We start from the raw sequence: 20,832 nt of genomic DNA on the forward strand, positions 1-20,832 counted from the left end.
AGTTGAAGTCCATGCATCTTGAAGCATGCTGGCTGGGGGATTCTGGGAGTTGAAGTCCACCTCTCTTCAAATGGCCTAGGTTGAGGTACAGTGGTGTAACTAATATTGAAGTTGAAGTCCACACATCTTGAAGCATGCTGGATAGGGGATTCTGGGAGGTGTGTGTGTGTGTGTGTGTGTGTGTGTACACATACACACACATACACACACACACTTTTTTCAGTGCTGTTGTAACTCTGAACTAAATGAGTGCTTGCAAGTCAGTGGCTACCTGCACTAGGCCCATGGCTGCTGACTCCATCTTAAAAAGTTGGAAGGACCAACCCCCAATTCAATGTCACTTCCATTGAAATGAAAGAAAACACAGGGAACGTGATCTAACCGTGTTCCTTTTCGATAGCGTGAAAACCTCGTACCCCGAGAAAAAACGTTTGGCGAAGATTTGGCAGCCACGGTCAACCCTTCTTTGAGGTGACACATATTTTTCTGAACCTATTGTTTCCTTCTTCTGTGCCTCATACTTCCAGGTCATAAAGGTGATGGAATTATCCCACAGGCCGGTTTCCTTAGAAAAAGCTGCTGGATTAGTTGAATAAACAATTCATTCTTACATAGAGCCCTGCAAAGTTCTACATGGCCACTAGAGAGCAGCAAAGAACAACAGAAGCTACTCACCTTTTGCCGCACTCTAGTGGTGATCTAGATAATCTCAGGCCACATACAAGTAGTCTTCAAATTACATTCATTTATTGACTGTTTGAAGTTAATAATACTAATAATATTTTATTATTTATACACAGTATACACATACAACGAAGCTAGAACAGCCCTGAAAAAAGTGGTGACCATTTTTCACACTTACGACCACTGCAGCATCCTCATAGTCACGTGATCACAATTCAGATGCTTGGCAACTGGCATGGATTTATGTCAGTTGCACTGCCCAGGGTCATGTGATCACCTTTTGCATCCTTCCGAGAAGCAAAGATTCACTTAACAACGGTGGCAAGAAAGGTTGTAAAGTGGGGGCAAACCTCACTTAACAACTGTCTTGGTTAGCAATGGAAATTTCGGCTCCATTGTGGTCGTAAGTCAAGGACTATCCCGACAGCTCGTCTTTTACCTAAAGCCCTTCCAATGCAACGATGCCAAGCAGCCATGCTAAATGCTCGCACCATCTTATCAATAAATAACCATTCTGAATTATTAAATTACAACGACTGAATTTCACGCCACTTCTTCTCCTTACCATTATTTAAGAAACATTTCCATCCTGGCCAGCAAGGTTTGTAGGGCTAAAGACAAGAAATTTTATACTCAAAAGCAAGCATATAGGGGGCCCTTGACTTACGAGCACAACAGAGCTCAACATTTATGTTGTTAAGAAAGACAGGTCATCATAATAATCAGAATAGAGCTGGAAGGGACCTTGGAGGTCTTCTAGTCCAGCCCCCTGCTTAAGCAGGAGACCTTATACTATTTCAGACCTGTGATTGTCCAGTTTCTTCTTGAAACACCTGGTGGCAAGCTGTTCCACTGGTTAATTGTTCTCACTGTTAAGAAGTTTCTCCTTCATTCCAGGGTTGCTTCTCTCCTGGATCAGTTTCCATCCATTGCTTCTTGTCCTGCCTTCAGGTGCTTTGGAGAATAGCTTGACTCCCCCCTCTTCTCTGGGGCAGCCCCTCAAATATTGGAAGGCTGCTATCGTGTCTCCCCTGGTCCTTCTTTTCTCTAGACTAGCCAAATCCAGATCATGCAACTGTTCTTCGTATGTTTTAGTCTCCAGGACATTCTAATCCTCTTGGTCGCTCTTCTCTGCCCCTTTTTCCAAAGTCTCAACAACATTTTTGGCAGTGGGGTGACCAAAACTGGATGCAGTATTCCAGGTGTGGCCTTCCTAAGGCTTTATAAAGAGGTGCTAAGACTTCACATGATTTTGATTTCATGCCTCTGTTTATACAACCAAGGATTGTATTATCTTTTTAAAGTTATCGTCCACTAGGACGATAGATGATGGATGGATGGATGGATGGAGGGACAGACAGACAAATGCCTTTGGAAGAGTTTGGGTGTGTCTCTGCCTCTCAGTCCACAAACCAGGGTGGTCCGCTGGAGAAGATGCTGGATCAGAAGTGAAGAGATCAAGATTCTAGTCCTCCTTGGTTGCACCCGTTCCGTGTTACGCTCTTGCGGGAAAACGCAGGGAGCAAAACATCAGGCATGTAAGCCACCTTTTGCATGAAATTGGGCGGTCTCCTAGGCACATCTCCTAGGCGGTCTCCTACCGTCCCTGTCCTATTGTTTCTCTTATTCTTTTATTTTTCTTATATGTACCCATTTCATGTATTCACAACTATGTATACATTTATACTTATTATCTTGTAAACAATTGGCAAATCAAATAAATAAATAAATAAATAAATAAACATGCACACCCTAACTTCTTCTTCTTGTAACAAAGGCAGGGAAAAAAAAAACACGCCTTGGAAACGACGGCGATCTTATTAGCATTTTTTTTCCTCATCGGGAAGGAATTGAATGGAGCAGGTTACAGCAATGTTTACAGGCATTGCCAGGTTACCAAAAGCCAGGAAGGTTTTTCTCCCTCCACGCTCCTGTGTGGAAATAGGAATCTCTCGGCTTGCCAAAAATTTCCTCCTCCTGCAAAATCAGCAGAATGTAGCCCGGTGCAAACCAGGAAGCCGAGACGGTGAAGCAACCACTCAAAAAGAGTTCCTTCGTGTCTGCTGGCTGAGAAAAATAAGCCCTAATCTGCTCACCGGTGTTGTGTCATCTGTGAGTCAAGCACCCGCACCCACCGTGGCATGATGAGATGATGTCGCTCTTTCGGTATCGGTGCGAGCCGGGAAACAAATCTGGTGTTGTGCAGAGAAATTCTCCCACAGTTCTTTCTTCCCCAAATATTACAGGGATCTTGTAGGTCATCTGGTCCAACACCAGTCTCGACAGATTACAGATTAATAAAGTTGGAAGGGACCTTGTAGGTCATCTAGTCCAACCTCCCCCCCCCCCCGCCTAAGCAGGAGACCCTACACCATTTCTGACCAACGGCAATCCAGTCTCTTCTTGAAAACCTCCAGTGATGATGCTCCCACAACTTCCAAAAGCAACTTTTGTTCCATGGGTTGATTGTTCTCACTGTCAGAAAGTTTCTCCTTATTTCCAGGTTGAATCTCTCCTTGTTCAGTTTCCATCCATTATTCTTTGTTTGGCCTTCGGGTGCTTTGAAAAATAGCTTGACCCCCTTCCTCCTCCCTGTGGCAGCCCCTCAAATATTGGAAGGCTGCTCTCCTGTCTCCCCTGGTCCTTCTCTTCCCTAGACTAGCCAGGCCCAGTTCCTGTAACCGTTCTTCCTATGTTTTATCCTCCAGTCCCCTAATCAGGGGTGGGATTCTACTGGTTCAGACTGGTTCTATAGAAATTTGGCACGTATGTTCCCCTCAGCTTCTAGGTGCTCACTAAGAAAGGAATTTTCGAATTGACCACCAGAGCATTATATTATTATTAACACGCTCTGATGCTAAGGGATTCTATTCTACCTCCCCACCTGAAAAAATCTGTTCCTAATACAATACACAAGCAGAGGAGAGGAGTTTCAGATTCAGTTTCAGAGCACCAAGCAGCTTTAGTACAGAACAGTTGAGCTAAGCCATGCCCAGGCTCCTTGCTGTCTCCTTCTTGCTCACCCAGCAAATACTGTTTGAGTTTCCAAACAGTCCTCAACTCTCTCACACACTGACAGGACGCTAGCCAGATGAATACCGATGGATGCTGGTGGGCAGAGGCAGAATTTCTTCCCCTTGTTTTCCTCCCCCAAAACCAAGCCCAACCACATAGTTTCGTAGCAGAGCACAGGTATTGAGCTAGTGTGTGTGTGTGTGTGTGTGTGTGTGTGTGTAGCTAAAATTTCCAGAAGCCTCATTCCCTACATCCAATAGTGAAATATCCTAGTAACTGTAATTCAGCAGTAATTTCCTGCTTCTGATTTACACGTCTATTTTACTTTTATTGCCGTTGTAACCAACGATCCATAGAAGCATCCCATTAATTTTAAAGCCCTTATAAAGAAGGTCTATATTATTGGGAGAAAAAAAAAGCATTTAAGATTTGGGCTTCTTCCAAGGTTTTCTAAAAAAATTTTTTTGGCCAACTCTATCTTCTAGATCACATCTCCATATTTACTGCATGCTGGATTGTAACTCAAGTTTGTCTATCCTCCTAGGAATTGAGATCCCTATCACAAGAGCCACTAATAAACCAAGTTACACGCTTAACCCTAACCTGGTTTAACCACATGCAAATGCCATGTTCATAGATCATACTCTAGCCAGATAAAAGAAAGCATATTACAGCATATGACACATGTTGTCCTTACTTATGACAATTCATTTAGTGACTTCGAAGTTACAACGGCAGTGAAAAACTGAGGCCCATTTTTCACACTTACAACTATTGCAATATCCACAAGGTCACCTGATCAAAATTCAGAGGCTTGGAAACTGGCTTGTATTTATGTCGGTTGTGGTTTTCCCGGGGTTGCTTTCCTGAAACCACCTCGCGTGCAAATTCCACGGGGAATCCAGATTGACTTTATAACCTTGCTCCTGACTTAACCACTGCAGCGACTCACTTAACAACGGGGGCAAGACAGGTGGTAAAACGGGACACAGCTGTCCCATTAACAACCGTCTTGCTTAGCCACAGAAATTTCGGGCTCATTTACGGTCGTTCAATCAAGGATTATCTATATGGCTGGACAGCTTGAATCGTACACGGTGACCACACAACATGCTGGATTCACACAACTTTCGGGTTTAAAATTTAGACTCTCATGAGCCAAGTGCAACTCTGGGTGAACAGGTTGTAATTTTTTTGGGCCACGAGGAGGAAACGACTTGCCACTGCCTTCTCTTGGGTTCTTCTAATTTCCCAGTCTCAACAGATTACAGATTACTGGAGTTTGAAGGGATCTTGTAGGTCATCTAGTCCAACCCCCCACCCAAGTGGGAGACCCTACACCATTTCTGACAAATGGCAGTCCAATCTCTTTTTGAAGGTCTCAAGTGATGGCGCTCCCACAACTTCCAAAGGCAACTTCTGTTCCATTGGTTGATTGTTCTCACTATCAGAAAGTTTCTCCTTATTTCCAGGTTAAATCTTTCTTTGTTCCATTTCTATCCATTATTACTTGTCTGGCCTTCGGGTGCCTTGGAAAATACCTTGACCTCCTCCTCCCTGTGGCAGCCCCTCAAATATTGGAAGACTTCTACCCATGTCTCCCCTGGTCCTTCTCTTCCCTAGACTAGCCAGGCCTAGTTCCTGCAACCGTCCATTGTATGTTTTAACCTCCAGTCCCTTAATTATCTTGGTTGCTCTTCTCTGTACTTTTTCTAGAGTCTCAACATCTTTTTCATAGCGTGGTGCCCAAAATTTGATGCAGTACTCTAGGTGTGGTCTTACTAAGGCTTTACAGAGTGGTATTAGTACCTCCCTTGATCTTGATTGTATCCTTCTGTTAATGCAACTTAGGATGGCATTGGCTTTTTTGGCTGCCGCGGCACACTGTAGGTACACACTGTAGGTAGGTTTCCGAGTGGTCCCCTATCCATAATGACTCTTTACTGTGAATGAACAGAATTCACAGAGATGCATTAAAAAGGTTTGCTTTTATATATACTTTGTGTTTGATTTGAATGAGGCTTGGGTCAGAACAGAGACACATCCATAGCCAAGAGTCATCAATCATGCTCTCCAGTTAGAATTTTGCAAAAAAAAAAAAATCAGTCACCTAGTTACTATCTATGAAAACATTTATGGAATGCACTTTCGGTATGCAAGCTGCCGCACTGCTCCCCCTTCCCTTTCTGTTGGCAACTCTAAAAAGACGATAAGAAATATTTTATGAGTTGACACATACCCAATTCCAGCAATTGTTCTTCATACATTTTGTCTTCAGGCATTTCACTATCTCAGTTGCTCTTCTCTGTACTTTTTCCAAAGTCACAATATCTTTTTTTTCTAATGTGCTGACCAAAACTGGATACAGTATTCCAGGTGTGGCCTTAACTAAGGCTTAGTAAGGATTCTTGTTGCTTCTAACGTGGCAATGTTCTTGAGTTGTATTAGTTTGTTTTATATTGCAATGAAGCATGGAACAGCTTTGAATGAAAAGTAGATTAAATATGATTGTCAAGAAATTAATGAGTTCAGCAGCAACTTTTTACCTGTTAGATTATCAAATTTTTATATCACCTTTTAAACTTTATTTTAAGGATTCCTCATGTTATTTTCCACATAACAACAATCCTGTGATGCAGGTTGGACTGAGTAGAGTGACTGGCCCAAGATCACCCAAATGGCTTTCATGCCTAAGGCAGCACTAGAACTCAGAGTCACCTGTTGATGGGCCCAGTCACCCAGCTGGCTTTCATGCCTAAAATCGGACGAGAGCTCAGTCGCCTAGTGATGGGTCCAAAGTCATCCAGCTGGCTTTCATGCCTAAGGCAGGACTAGAACTCACGGTCTCCGGTACACCAGTTTCTGGCATTTCATTTTGTTTTTTGTTTTTTTCAAACTTACGAAATCAGAATATAATTCAAAATGTTAATTAGGGAAACCCCAAAGCTTAAAGTGGAAAGTTGAAAAAACAAAAACCAAGTATCATATTGGAAAATCAGCTTCGTGGCTAAGCTGCGCAGTCTTTTTTCCCCCCCAAAGTCACGAAGAATCAAACGCATCTTGAAGGAGATTTTTATCTTTTTAATCTTGATAAGACCGAGTCAAAAAGCTCAGATGCGCTTGCGTTTTTACAATTTCGAAGCCGTGGCGCTTAACAATTTTGCAGCTGCTTTAATCTTTGCTTTATCCAGTCGCAAGTTAATTAAACGTCTTGCTTTTCCAGGTTCTGAGCTCTCTCTCTCTCTGCTGCGCTCCAATTATCTTAGCTGGTAGATGAAGACCTTGCATATATCTATTTAGGTAGGCCTCGATTTGCAACCACGAGGACTAGAATTTCTGTCACTAAGGGGAGCGGTTGCTAAGCGAGTCGTGCCTGATTTTACGATCTTTTTCGCTCCGGTTGTCCAAGGAATCGTTGTAGTCGTTAAGTGAATGACACGGTCGTTAAGCAAATTCATCTTGACCCCGGGACACATTCCAACAGTCGAAAATACAGGCCAGTTGCCAAGCTCCTGAATTCTGACCACCTGACTGTGGAAATGCTGCTGGTGATAAGTTGTTGTTTTTACCCCCCCAGTGCCATTGTAGCTTGGAATGGTCACTAAAGGAACAGTCGTAACTCGAGGACGACCTGAGTAAGAGGACTTCACCCAAGGCAGGTTTCCTAAGGTTAAAAGGGCCCTGCTGTTTTTAAAAACTGGTTTGTTTTTTTTAAAAAAAGAATAAATACACCAATGGTGGGATTCAAATTGTTTTACCACCGGTTCGGTGGGGGTGGCTTGGTGGGCATGCTTTGCCCAACGCCGATGTGCAGTGTTGTGGTTCGCCGGCAGCAGGTGGGGATGGCTGAGGTCTCGGAGAGCGAGGACTCAGATGGGGGGGGCTGCGGGTGATGCAGGGATGGGGCCAGGACCATCAGGGAGTGGAATGCTACCTTCGGAGATTGTGGAGGCTGGCAGCAGTGAGGAAGAGGTCCCTGAGGAGCCTGTGCCAACTGCACATGCGCGCAGGGCTGTTAGAAGGAAAGAGCAGCTGCAGCAGCACGGGCGACTCGGGAGTAAGGCTGCAAGGTAATGGGCCCTCCCTTATGAGATAAAAGCCAGCTGAGAAACTGGAGTTCTTTGCAGGAAGCAAAGAAGTTTTTGCACTCAAGCCTTGTGGACGTTCAGACTCTCTTAGTTTGTGTTTGGAGACTTTTTGTGTTTGAAATATTTCTTGGCAACTTTATCTAGTGTTCTTGGCAGCCTTGCACCACCTTGGCAAGGCTCGTCCTTATCGGAGACAATTAGATTGAAACAGCCTTTGAACCGAGAAGGAACGGAATTCGTAAAGAATCATTAAAAGGTTTTGCTGTTACCTCTGTTCCGTGTTTGTTTCCTAGGAACAAGGTTTGGGTCAGAACATGCAACTTTTCCCACACCACCTGAGACTTGCAGTGCCAATCAGCTGAATGTCAACTCATAAAACATCCCTATGCCTGTTTTAGTAGTTGTCATAAAAAGGGGGGGAAGGGGAGGAAGGAAATCTGGAAGAGCAGTGCAGCCGTTTGAAAGTGGAAGTACGTTCCAACTCTTATCTTGAAAAGATTGTAACTAAAATACCAGAGCTTTTGCCCACGAATATATTTAATTGGAGAACGTGAATGATGACACCCAGCCCGTGAACTGTGCTCAATTGGAGAATCTGGTTGATGAGACACCCAGGGGAGAGGGGGGAAACAGGGTCACAGGGGACTGTAAATGACGTAGGCCAGAGTTGGCTTCACACAGGGCAGTGCCAGTACGTCACCTGTAATGAATTCTTTGAAGTTTTTTGAAGTTTGGCTCAAGAATCATGATTTAATTAGGGCGATTGCTGGAATCCTGACACTGAGAAGATAAAAAAGAGAAAAGCGCAGGGGCGAGTAATTGGCAGGCGCCAATCCTGGACTTTTCTATTCTTTATCCTCTAAGCTGATTGTCCTTTTTTTCCCCCTCCTCTCAGCTAATCGTTGGAGGCTTTTTTTTTTTTTACTACCGGTTCGGCTGAACCGGTCCGAACCAATATCCACCACTGATATACACGATTAAATATTTCTGCAGGCAGGACAGACTTCAAACCGGAGTTTTTAACTTCTCTTTAGTGGAAAAAGGAAAAATACAAAAAAGAGACAGGGGAACAAAAAAAAAAGGAAGTCTCTTATGTTTTTGCTCTCTCTCAATGTTGCACAGAGTCATTTACACACGCCGTACATTTACAAGAGAAGCAAAACAGAAAGTTGGCTATAAAATGCACGAGTGGGGAAATCGTGGGAACGGGATAACGTCCTTAATATTCTGAACTCCTAGGATGCATTGCAGGTACCGCTCGAACCCCATTCCGAATCCTCCATGAGGGCTGGATCCAAATTGGCGCAGCTCTACGTACCTGCACGGCAAGGAAATGGGATAATTTAGCCTTGGGTTTATTTTCCAATCAGTTTAAAAATCACTTATTATCTGCAATCAGAGCTTCCTGTTTACTATAAAGCTACAGCACCCGACATTCTATTAAAACTTGAACTTACAATCTCCTGGTGATTGGGACAAAGTCACCCAGCTGGCTCTCATGCCTAAGGCAGGACTAGAACTTACAATCTCCTGGTGATTGGGACAAAGTCACCCAGCTGGCTTTCATGCCTAAGGCAGGACTAGAACTTACAATCTCCTGGTGATTGGCCCAAAGTCACCCAGCTGGCTTTCATGCCTAAGGCAGGACTAGAACTTACAACCTCCTGGTGATTGGCCCAAAGTCACCCAGCTGGCTTTCATTCCTAAGGCAGGACTAGAACTCACCATCTCCTGGTGATTGGCCCAAAGTCACCCAGCTGGCTTTCATGCCTAAGGCGGGACTAGAACTCACCGTCTCCTGGTGATTGGCCCAAAGTCACCCAGCTGGCTTTAATGCCTTAAGGTGGGACTAGAACTCATTGTCTCCTGGTGATTGGCCCATAGATACCCAACTATTTTCCATGTTTAAAGGTGACCAGGGCTCCGTGTCCCCTGATTTCTAGTCTAGCACTGGCTCTCTTTACAAAAAAAGGGAAAATAAATAATTGAAAATTACAGCCTGTTTTACAGGGGGTTCTGTGGTTATGTCTTTCTCTAACACTACACCTGTTTTATCTGTACTTTGGCTCCTTTGAGTTATTCACTGCTTCTCGAAAAATTTAAGAATCACAGGCAGAGGAGTTATCTCAGAGGAGTTGAGAGTAGGGTTTTTGGGTTTTTTTTTTTTTTTTTGCCTTTGCAGATTTTTGTAAATTTGGAAAGAAAGAAGGAAATGATGTCATGGAGCAGAGTTGGGGGAGGGAGAGAAAAATGAAGGATAGAAGAAAAGAAAGGGGAACTGTGACAAAATGTAAAAATATCTTTATCTGGTGTTTGGAAAGCTTTCTGATGTCGTCTGACTTGGTGTTTTTTGTGTGTGTGTGTGTGTGTGTGCCTCCAATGGAAACTCAGATCATGTTTTCAAGTTTACCTTCCAGAGGACTTTTCGCGCTCAAAAGTTTAACAAGGACAGATAGCCCTCAACTTACAACCACAATGGAGCCCAGAATTTCCGCCGCTAAGCGAGACAGTTGTTAAGTGAGCTTTACCTTTACCATTTTACAACCTTTCTTGTCGCCGTGGTTAAGTGAATCCAGCTCCCTCGTTGTTTTCGCTTATCAGAAGGTCGAAAAAAAAAAAAAGAAACTGGAGGAAGGCAGTTTAAAACCCGAAGTACATTCCACACTTATAAAGACTTATAACTAAATTACCAGATCTTCTACCTGAGAAAATACTTAATTGGAGAATGTGATTGATGACACCCAGCATGTGGACGTGCTTCATTGGAGAATCTGATTTATGACATCCCCAGGGGGGAGGGAGGAAACACGGCCAGAGCTGACTGTAAATTATGTATGGCAGAGTCGGCTTCATACCGGCTAATGCCGGTCATGTTGCTTCTAATACATTTTCTGGATTCTTTTGAAGCTTGGCTCGAGGCTCATGGTTTAATTAAGGAAATCAGTGGAATCCTGAGAAAGATCACATAACCTCAGGGAATGCTGCAATGGTCGTAAATGTGACAAATGGTCCTAAATCTCTTTTTTTCAGTGCCGTTGTAACTTCGAACGGTCACTAAATGAACCGCTTTAAGTTGAGGACTACCTGTAATGTGCTAAGGGCTATTCACAACCCAGATTCAAGATTCCAACCAGCCGGTCCCCTGAAACCAGTTATGTTCCTCGTATTTTCGGCACTTGGCAACCGGCCTGCAGTTACGGTAATCCTGTGATCCCATGACCACAATTTATGTTTCTGCCATAAATCCGTGTTTTCCTTCCATTTTCCAGCAAAAATGCCCCTTCTGAATAATAGTTTTGCTTAACGACTGTGGCGTTTGTTTTATAACAGCTGCATTCACTTAACAACTGCTGCAAAGGAGACTGCAAAATCAGGTTACAATCATGTTGGTTATCCATTTAATGGCTGGTATGACTAATTTGGGTCTAATTATGGTTGTAAGTCAAGGACTACTTGTATAGTGTGTGTCCAGTGGTGGGATTCAAGTTTTTTTACTACCGGTTCTGTGGCGTAGCTTGGTGGGTGTGGCAGGGGAAGGAAACTGCAAAATTCCCAGTCCCTCCCCCCACCCCACTAACCTGCTTTCCAGCTCCGTTCTCCTGTGCAGGGCAACCAAAGAAGACCCAGCCAATCAGCTGGGACTTGGGAGGCGGAGAATAGATGGGGGCGGGGCCAGTCAGAGGTGGGATTTGCCGGTTCTCCGAACTACTCAAAATTTCTGCTACCGGTTCTCCACAACTGGTCAGAACCTGCTGAATACCACATCTGTGTGTGTCCCTTGGTTAATTTTTTTTTTTAAAGTACTTCCCTGTGTCCCACCTGGTGGCATTTTGTCACATTTATTATAAAAGGTCTAATAAATTTTGTCATGTTTATTATAAAGGGTTGTCACTAACATAAATGCTGGCTTTTGGTTGAATTGAGAATTCATTCGCTTTTTCTCAGAAGATTTCCAAAGGCCAATGAAAGAGATGAATAAGATCTAGGAAATATATCTTACCACTGATAGGTGTCTTCAAGCATCAACCTGTGGAAACAAAAACAAAATAATATATTCTCAGTCAGAGGAAGTTTGCAAAACTATCAAATCCGCATGCCGCCCAGAGCCGACAGAGGAGATGGCACATAAATAATATTATAATTAAATCAGTATCAATGTTGGAAGTTTTGTAGCATCTTAAAAAAATGTCCAAATGAAGGCAGCTAGGGTCATCTTTAAAGATAAAATATGGGCTATAACAGCCTTGTGTTTGCAGAATTTTGTTTTACTTTAAACACGGACTGAAAAAAATGGAAAAGCATCTTTTTTTGTGTTCCGACATTTGAATGAGTTTAAAAGAGCAAATTTATAGACAAAGGCAAGCATTTTCTCCTGCCTGTGAATGGACCCAACAGATTTTACGACAAATTTATAAAGGAAGACAGGAAAGAATACAATCTCTCGTGCTGTTAATGAAGTCGATTCACAGCTGAGTCCAGGAGTTTATGATCTTTAAAAGGTAGAAGGAATGATAGTCAGAGGTCATAGAATCAAAGGTGGCACATGAAAGTGGAAGGCCCTTAAAGGAGTGCAGAGGATATGTAAGAAAAACAATGAAATAAATAATATATTGTAGGTGCAGCAGCCAAAAAAGCCAATGCAATCCTAAATTGAATTAACAGAGGGATACAATCGAGATCAAAGGAGGTACTAATACCACTCTGTAAAGCCTTAGTAAGACCACACCTAGAGCACGGCATCAAATTTTGGGCACCACGTTATAAAAAAGATGTTGAGACTCTAGAAAAAGTACAGAGAAGAGCAACCAGGATGATTAAGGGACTGGAGGTTAAAACATACAATGGACGGTTGCAGGAACTGGGCTTGGCTAGTCTAGGGAAGGGAAGGACCAGGGGAGACATGATAGCGGTCTTCCAATATTTGAGGGGTTGCCACAGAGAGGAAGGGCTCAAGCTATTTTCCAAGATACCCGAAGGCCAGACAAGGAATAATGGATGGAAACTGAACAAGGAGAGATTCAACCTGGAAATAAGGAGAAACTTTCTGACAGTGAGAACAATCAACATATGGAACAGAAGTAGCCCTTGGAAGTTGTGGGAGCGCCATGAGTTGAGACTTTCAAGAAGAGACTGGGCTGCCATTTGTCAGAAATGGTGTAAGGTCTCCCGCCTGGGCGGGGGGTTGGACTAGATGTCCTACAAGGTCCCTTCAAGATAAACTCTGATTATCTGTTATCTGTGCCCCCAACCCAGAGGTGGGCTGCTGCCGGTTCACACTGGTTCAGATGAACTGGTAGTTAAGATTCTGTGCAGTTTGGCGAACCAGCAAATACCACCACTGGCTGGTCCTGTCTCTGCTCATTCTTCGGCCTGTTTTATGGGCCATTTTTTGGACCATTTTTTCAGGCCAAAAATAGCCTGAAATGGCCCCCAAAACAGCCTGAAAACAGCCCGAGAAACAGCCTGTTTTTGTGTTTTCTGGGCCAAGAACAGCCTGGAAACAGCCCCCAAAATGGTCTGAAAACGACCCCAAAAACAGGCCGAAAAATGGGCAGGGGCGGGGCCACCAGTGGTGGGTGGGATTAGTCCCAACCGGATGAATCCTACCTGTTCCTTTGAGGTGAGTGGCTGGGAGGCGGGGCTGGGCGTGATGAGTGACGTGACACACCCAGCCAGAGAACTGGTGGTTAAGTTATTTTAATCCCACCACTGCTCCAACCCTTGAGCCCTTGGTTTGGAACTGGGAAAAAAAGAGACTTGACCATTTTTCACACTTAACGACCATTGCATCATTCACATAGTCACATGATCAAAATTCAGATAGCCCTTAGCAATAGCCCTTAGACTTATATACCGCTTCACAGTGCTTCACAGCTCCTCTCTAAGTGATTTACAGAGTCAGCCTATCGCCCCAAACAATCTGGGTCCTCATTTTACCCACCTCGGAAGGATGGAAGGATGAGTCAACCAGGAGCACGTCAGGATCGAACTGCTGACAGTGGGCAGAGTTAGCCTGAAATAGTGCACCACCAAGACTCCCTTCCTCCCTCCCTCAGTGGTTTACAGAATCAGCCTCTTGCCCCCAACAATCTGGGTTCTCATTTTACTGACCTTGGAAGGACAGAAGGCTGAGTCAACCTTGAGCCTGGTGAGACCCGAACTGCCAAACTGCTGGCAGCTGGCAGTCAGCAGAAGCAGCCTGCAGTACTGCATTCTAACCACTGCACCACCACAGCTCTTAGATGCTTGGCAACCGACTCATATTTATGACGGTTGCAGTGTCCCGGGGTCACATGATCCCTTTTTGTGACCACCTGACAAGCAAAGAGAACGGCGAATCCAGATTCCCTTAACAACTGTGTCCCTAGCTTAACAATTGCAGTGATTCGCTTAACAACTGCGGCGAGAAAGGTTGAAAAATTCACTGAACAACAACAATAATAATTATTATTATTTATATACACAAAAAATGACAGTGTACACAGCAAATGAGATAACAATACGAAACCCAGCATAGTTATCTCATTTGCTGTGTACACTGTTGTTTTTTGTGTATATAAATAATACTTTATTGTCATTGTACGTATATACACAGTATACACATACAATGAAATTCACTTAACACCTAGAGACCAGACCCAACACGCACACAAATGTGTATCTCATTTAAGAACAGAAATTTTTGGTTCAATTGTGGTTATAAGTTAAGGACTACCTGTACTTTCTTGGAAAGAGTTTAAATCAACACTTTCTTTCTTTTCTCCCTTTTTAAAAAAATAAATAAATCTGTATTTCCCCCTCTTATTTTTTTTTTTCTTCATCTTTATTTTCGTTATATTTTGTGTTCTAATAAAGTTCAATTAAAAATACAATTTAAAAAAAAGCAGCCTGGACTTGGCCTGAGCACAAATAGGTTGATTATATGCTGTCAAGTTAAGTCTTGACCTTTAGTGACCAGCTAAGATTATAGAGAATTGCAGAGATAAATTGGAACAGAGAAGGCAGGAACTGTTAAGCAAAACTATTAAAGAGATAATAAAGGGAGAAAGTAAACAACAGCTCAGCCCTGCAGGAGGGTGTGTGAGAAACAGCCACACCTCCATCCACTCTGGCTTTCTCGGAAGGGCAAGTATTTGATCAGGGTGAGAGGGAACCACTTGCCAAATTGCTGGGGGGAAATCCCTAAGTGCTTTCTGGAATCCTGTGGAATCCATTTGATGCTGGGCGTGGAGCCCTTTTGCAGAAGGATCTGGGAGCCACAGAAAAAGCTGAAAAACCACCCCAGAAGAAAACTTAGCACAGCCCCTCAGTGAACATCAATTAGCAATTAGGACAGACACAAACTCCAGAGAGTAATTAGGACTGCAGAAAAAACAATGGCTACCAACCTGCCTTCCATGGAGGACCTGCATACTGCATGAGTCAAAAAGAGGGCTGTGAAAATATTTACAGACCCCTCACATCCTGGACATAAACTGTTCCAACTCCTTCCCTCAAAACGACGCTATAGAGCCCTGCACACCAGAACAACTAGACACAAGGACAGTTTTTCCCATCACTCTGCTAAACAAATAATTCCCTCAACACTGTCCAACTATTTACAAAGTCTGCACTACTATTACTGTTAATCTTCTCATCACTCCTTATCACCCATCCCCTCCCAACTTGTGACTGTATGACTGTAACTTTGTCACTTGTATCCTTATGATTTATATGGACTGTTTCCTAGTATGATTTGATTGCTTATTGTACCCTATGACTATCATTAAGTGTTGTACCTGATGATTCTTGACTCTTGACGAATGTCTCTTTTCTTTTATGTACGCTGAGAGCATTTGCACCAGAGACAAATTCCTTGTGTGTCCAATCTCACTTGGCCAATAAAAGAATTCTATTCTATTCAATCAAAAGTCACGATGACAACTCCTTTAATTTAATAACATATGGACGGACTCAATCCCGGTTTCAACTGGGAAACGGTGAGCAACTAGACCACATTAATAGAGGTGGAAGGGACCTTGTAGGTCATCTAGTCCAACCCCCCCCCCCGCCCAAGCAGGAGACCCTATTTCTGACAAATGGCAGTCCAACACCTTCTTGAAAGCCTCCAGTGATGAAGCTCCCACAACTTCTGAATGCATTGGTTGATTGTTCTCACCGTCAAGAAAATTTATCCTTATTCCTAGGTTGAATCTCTCCTTGATCAGTTTCCATCCATTATTCCTTGTCTGGCCAACAGGTGCCTCCCCAGACTCCTGGACTGGCCCGTGGTCCTCCCCATTGTCCGACTCTGCTGCCATCTCCGCAGGCTGCCGGCAAACCACAACATCCGGTTGGCTCCAGAATTGAATGGGGGGGCCCTTCTGGTTAGGAACCTTTGTGGCTCTTTGAGTGCTTAAGGTTGCCGACCCCTGCACTAAATGAACTATCTTACGTCAACGATTGCTAGAGATGGGATCTCTAGCGAACAGATTTCCCTGTTAAATCCTCTCGTGCCCGAGCCCCTTGCCTCTTCTTCCTTCCATTAATTGTGGATGTCTTTCAGAAAAACTGTCAGAGTGTTTGCAGCGTGGCTACTATTGTGAGACAAACCAGGAGCAAAATACAGCACAGTGGTTTATGTATAAGGCTACTATATACATACATATACGTGGTAATCAAATACCTGGCAAGTAATTAATCTTCTTTACTCTGCACGGAGAACCACAATGGAGACAGAACACAAGGAGAGAGAGGCACATCCTCTCATGGCCTCATTTATATATATATATAGCTTCTTAAAGTGGTAAATCCCTGTGGGACCCATCCTCAGTCTTAAAGGGGCAATAATCATTGCATTAGCCATACAACAGCTGGTCAGCTTTTAAATCTCAATACCTTGACAAAAACTCTTTGACTACATATTAAGAGGTTCCCGGACCCTTCCCCAACCATCCAGGCAGAGAAATCCCCCCTACCTCCGTAAGCGTGACTGTAGATAATCCACACGATCTTCTCTCAAACTTCCACCGAAAAGTTCTCCAACTTCTGGGACCAGTAGATCAACTGCTGCTACCTTTTAGGAAACAGAAGGTCAGAGGTTTGTTCAAAATCTCTCTCTGTGTGAAGGTACAAAACCACCAGGTAATCCCCAGAGGCATTCCTGAATGGTTAAAGGTAAATGTTTCTCCTGTCTGGTCATGTCTGACTCTAGGGGGCAGCATGCATCTCCGTTTCTTGGCCGATGCAGCCAGCGTTGTCCGAAGACACTTTCCGTGGTCATGTGGCCGGCATGACGATACATCGAGGTGCACGGAATGCTGTGACCTTCCCACCAAAGTGGTACCTATTCATCTACTCGCATTTGCATGCTTTCGAATGGCTAGGTCAGTGGTGGCTTACCTTTTTGGGTTCCTGCGCCGAAAATGGTGCGCGCACTCACATACTAGCACCCAGAAGGCAATGCGTGTGCCTTCCCATGCCCCCTGCGCATGCGCAGGCGATCCCCTCCTTCCCCCCCACAGCCCCCTTACCTGCACTGTGTCCCTGCCAGCTGATTTCCGGCCACTTTGAGGCCTTTTTTGGCCTCCCAGAGGCTCGAGGGAAGCCTCTGCAGCCTTTGGAGGCCGAAAAATGGGCCCGTTTTGTCACTTGCGGTATTTCCGGAAATATAGGCATGCCATAGATTCGCCATCACGGAGCTAGGTGGACAGGAGCTGGAGCAAGGGAGGGGAACTCACCCTGTCACGCAACGCCCTGGTCTCGAACCTGGCCTGTCAGCCTTCCAGCTGAAAAGCTTAGCATCTTTAGCTGCTGAGTCATCGCGCACCCTTATCAAAATATGACTTCTCTTGCAACAGAAGGAAAGCTGAATGTGAGTACAGGTAGTCCTCGACTTACAACCGTTCACTTAGTGACCGTTTGAAGTTACAGGGGCACTGAAAAAAGTGGCTTACGACCATTTTTCACACTTTTGACCATGGCAGCATTTCCATGGCCACGTAATTTATATTTGTATGTTTGACAACTGGTTCTTATTTATGACGGTCACCGTATCCCGGGGTCACATGATCTCATTTTGCTACCTTCTGGCAAGCCAAGTCAATGGGGAAGCCGGATTCACTTAACAACCATGTTATTAATTTTAACAACGCCAGTGATTCACTTAACAACTGAGGCAACAAAATTCGTAAAATGGGACAAAACTCACTTAACAAATTTCTCACTTGACAACATAAATTTTTTGGCGTCCATTTTGGTCGTAAGTTGAGGACTACCTGTAAAGACTAAGCCAAAGGACTATATTTTAATGACATTTGCACTCAATGAAACCGAACCCAAATGCAATTTCTATCTTGCCCATCACTCCACAGACAGTCCTCGATTTGCGACCACAACGGAGCCCAAAATTTGTCGCTAAGCAAGACAGTGGTCCAGTGAGTTTTGCCCCATTTTATGACCTTTTCAAAAGAGGATCACATGACCCTGGGAAACTGCAAGCATCATAAATATGAGTCAGTTGACAAAGGTCTAAATTTTGATCACACAACCAATGGGATGCTGCAGTCATAAGTGTGAAAAACAGCCACTATGTTCAATGCCTTTGTAATCTTGGTACGGGGTCTCTAAATGAACCGTTGTAAGTTGAGCACTCCCTGTACTTTCTGAATTGCAAAATTCTGCTCAGGTGCTTTTACAATAAAGAATTACCTCAGCTATGTGCGTTCCTGTATGGTCTACCTGTTCTGACTCAAATCCTTTTTGCAGTAAGACAACCAATAACCAAAGAGAACAGAAACCTTTTAATGATTCTTACGAATCCCCAGTTAAAAGGCTGCTGCAGACTAATTAACTTTGATAAGCACGAGCCTCGCCAAAACTGTGTGAGGCTGCCAAGAATAACAGATAAGAAATATTTCACAACACAAGAGTCTTCAAATACCAACTTAAGATACTGCAATGTCCACAAGGCTGAGTTTCAAAATGTCTTTGCTTCCTGCAAAGAACGTCTGATTCACAGCTGGCTTTTATCTTCTTGAAGGAGGGGCCATTACCTTGCAGCCTTACTCCTGAATCGCCCGTGCTGTTGCAGCTGCTCTTTCCTGCGAGCAGCCCTGCGCGCACACTTGCACTTGGCACAGGCTCCTCAGGAACCTCCTCATCACTGCTGCCAGCCCCCACAATCTCTGAAGGCAGCAGTCCACTCCCTAATGGTCCTGGCCCCTCATCTGAGTCCTCGCTCTCTTCCTCAGCCGTCCGCATCTGCTGCCGGCTAACCACAACACTACCTGGTCAGGCTGACTACCCCTTACTACCAGTCACCCTCTTCAATTAACCAGTGAAATGGTTTGCCTCCAGAAGTTGTTCGTGCTCCAATACCGTGTTGTGGCCCATCGGCACCAGCGAAGCTGGTGGCAGACTCGGATAGTGAGGAGGTTGGGGGAGGAACCTGGGCCAGTCCTAGAGTCTGGGGAAGGCTCTGATGAGGGCTCTGCTTCGGAGGCAGAGATGGGGCCACGACTGTCTAACAGTTATCAGCTGCCTTCAGAGTCAGATATCAGTGGGGCAGAAGAACAGCTGGAGCCTGTTCCCAGTGTGCACATGCACAGAGCTGTCAGAGGAAGGGAACAGTTAAGGAACAAGGATCAACTTGGGAGTAAAGGCACAGGTGGATGGCGAATGGCCCCTCCCATAGGGAATAAAGAGGAGCGAAAGGGGAGTGGTATTTGCAGGAGACAATTAGTTCATTTAATTAGAGTGAGGATTTGTTCCTGATTCCTTGCCAAGTATTTTCTGCTACAGTGTGGTGTTTGGAAGCTATCGGCCTGGCAACTCTCCAAGCCTGATAAGGTCTGTGGTTGTAAATCCCTCTTGAAAGACCATTTGCCAGGATGTTGCTGGATGCGTATGAGAGGAATTCACATTAGCCTAAATAACAGGGGTTTTGTCGGGACGAGGAGTCTGCTTCTTGATTTTTGGGAAGCCTAGGTTAGAACATACCGGAGATTTTTAAGAAGAGATTGGACATCCACTTGTCTGGAATGGAACAAGGTCTCCTGCTTGAGCAAGTGGCTGGACTAGAGGATCTCCAAGGTCCCAAAGACCTCTGGCTCTGTTATTCTTTCCTTCCTTCCACCTTGCCTAGCATTAAACAGGCCCCAAACGCAATGTAAATGCTTGCACCACAAACCAATTTCCCCCGAGAAGAGAATAGATTTCATTCCCAAAAAATCTAAAGAGCGTAACAAGAATGAATAAGTTTCTTACAGTCCTACGGGGTCCATCTTCGTTGTCCCGCATGTAGAACGGCTTAAGGTCGTAGGGATAGTCGTACACGAAAACAGGAATACCACCGCAGTGTCGCACCAGGTGCTTTTCGTGTTCGCTCTGGAGATCCTGCCCCCACTAAGGAAAGAGTTTAAAAAACAAAACAAACACTCAGGTTTTAAAATAAAACAAACTATGATAATCGCAGGTCGCTTTAAGTTTGCAAACTACTTGAAAGCATGGTGAACGATTATGTTCTGTACTTTTCTCAGGTTGCTGTGATGATTAGGTTACACACTTGCATTCAAATCTCCAAAATCAGGGTTTATGAACCTTGGAAATGTTAAAAGGTGCGTGGACTTCAACTCCCAGAATTCCCAGCCAGCAAGCTGGCTGGGGAATTCTGGGAGTTGAAGTCTGCACAACGTAAAATTGCTAAGATTGAAAAAGACTGCTCTAAATAGACAAAATTATCAGAGTTGGAAGGGGCCTAGAGGTCTTCTAGTCCAACCCCCTGCACAGGCAGGAGATCCTAAACTATTTCAGACAAATGGCTGTCCAACCTCTTCTTAAAAACCTCCAGTAATGGAGCACCCACAATGTCTTTTTTTTTAAAGAACATTTTTCTTACTTTTTGACAACAAACATAAACACAAAACAACGAACAAAACCTTCTTTCAGTTGTACAGTATGTGTTGGTTGGTACATATTTCTTGTGCACAATATCAATAGTCTGTCCTTCTTAGATTTAAATTTATACTCATATTATATGAATCAACTTTCCATGTCATATTGTTAT

The 20,832-nt window shown here is 44.1% G+C and overlaps 1 protein-coding gene across 1 annotated transcript in view; it reads right to left on the minus strand.

Annotated features, from left to right (window-relative positions):
- Positions 1-6,765: 6,765 nt before the first annotated feature.
- NARS2 (asparaginyl-tRNA synthetase 2, mitochondrial) overlaps positions 6,766-20,832 on the minus strand; it is a 45,782-nt gene continuing 31,715 nt past the window's right edge. Inside the window, exons 12-15 of the mRNA XM_026690131.2 lie at positions 20,034-20,171; positions 16,745-16,842; positions 11,788-11,814; positions 6,766-9,105 (exon numbers count right to left, since the gene is read on the minus strand). Of these exons, the coding sequence (XP_026545916.1) occupies positions 8,961-9,105; positions 11,788-11,814; positions 16,745-16,842; positions 20,034-20,171 (408 nt within the window). The 3' untranslated portion in view covers positions 6,766-8,960. The remainder of the gene's footprint in view (positions 9,106-11,787; positions 11,815-16,744; positions 16,843-20,033; positions 20,172-20,832) is intronic.

Source organism: Notechis scutatus, chromosome 5, assembly GCF_049901735.1.
Source record: "Notechis scutatus isolate UNSWTSFEM ecotype Mainland chromosome 5, rNotScu1.2, whole genome shotgun sequence".
In the NCBI taxonomy this organism is placed as follows: domain Eukaryota; kingdom Metazoa; phylum Chordata; class Lepidosauria; order Squamata; family Elapidae; genus Notechis; species Notechis scutatus.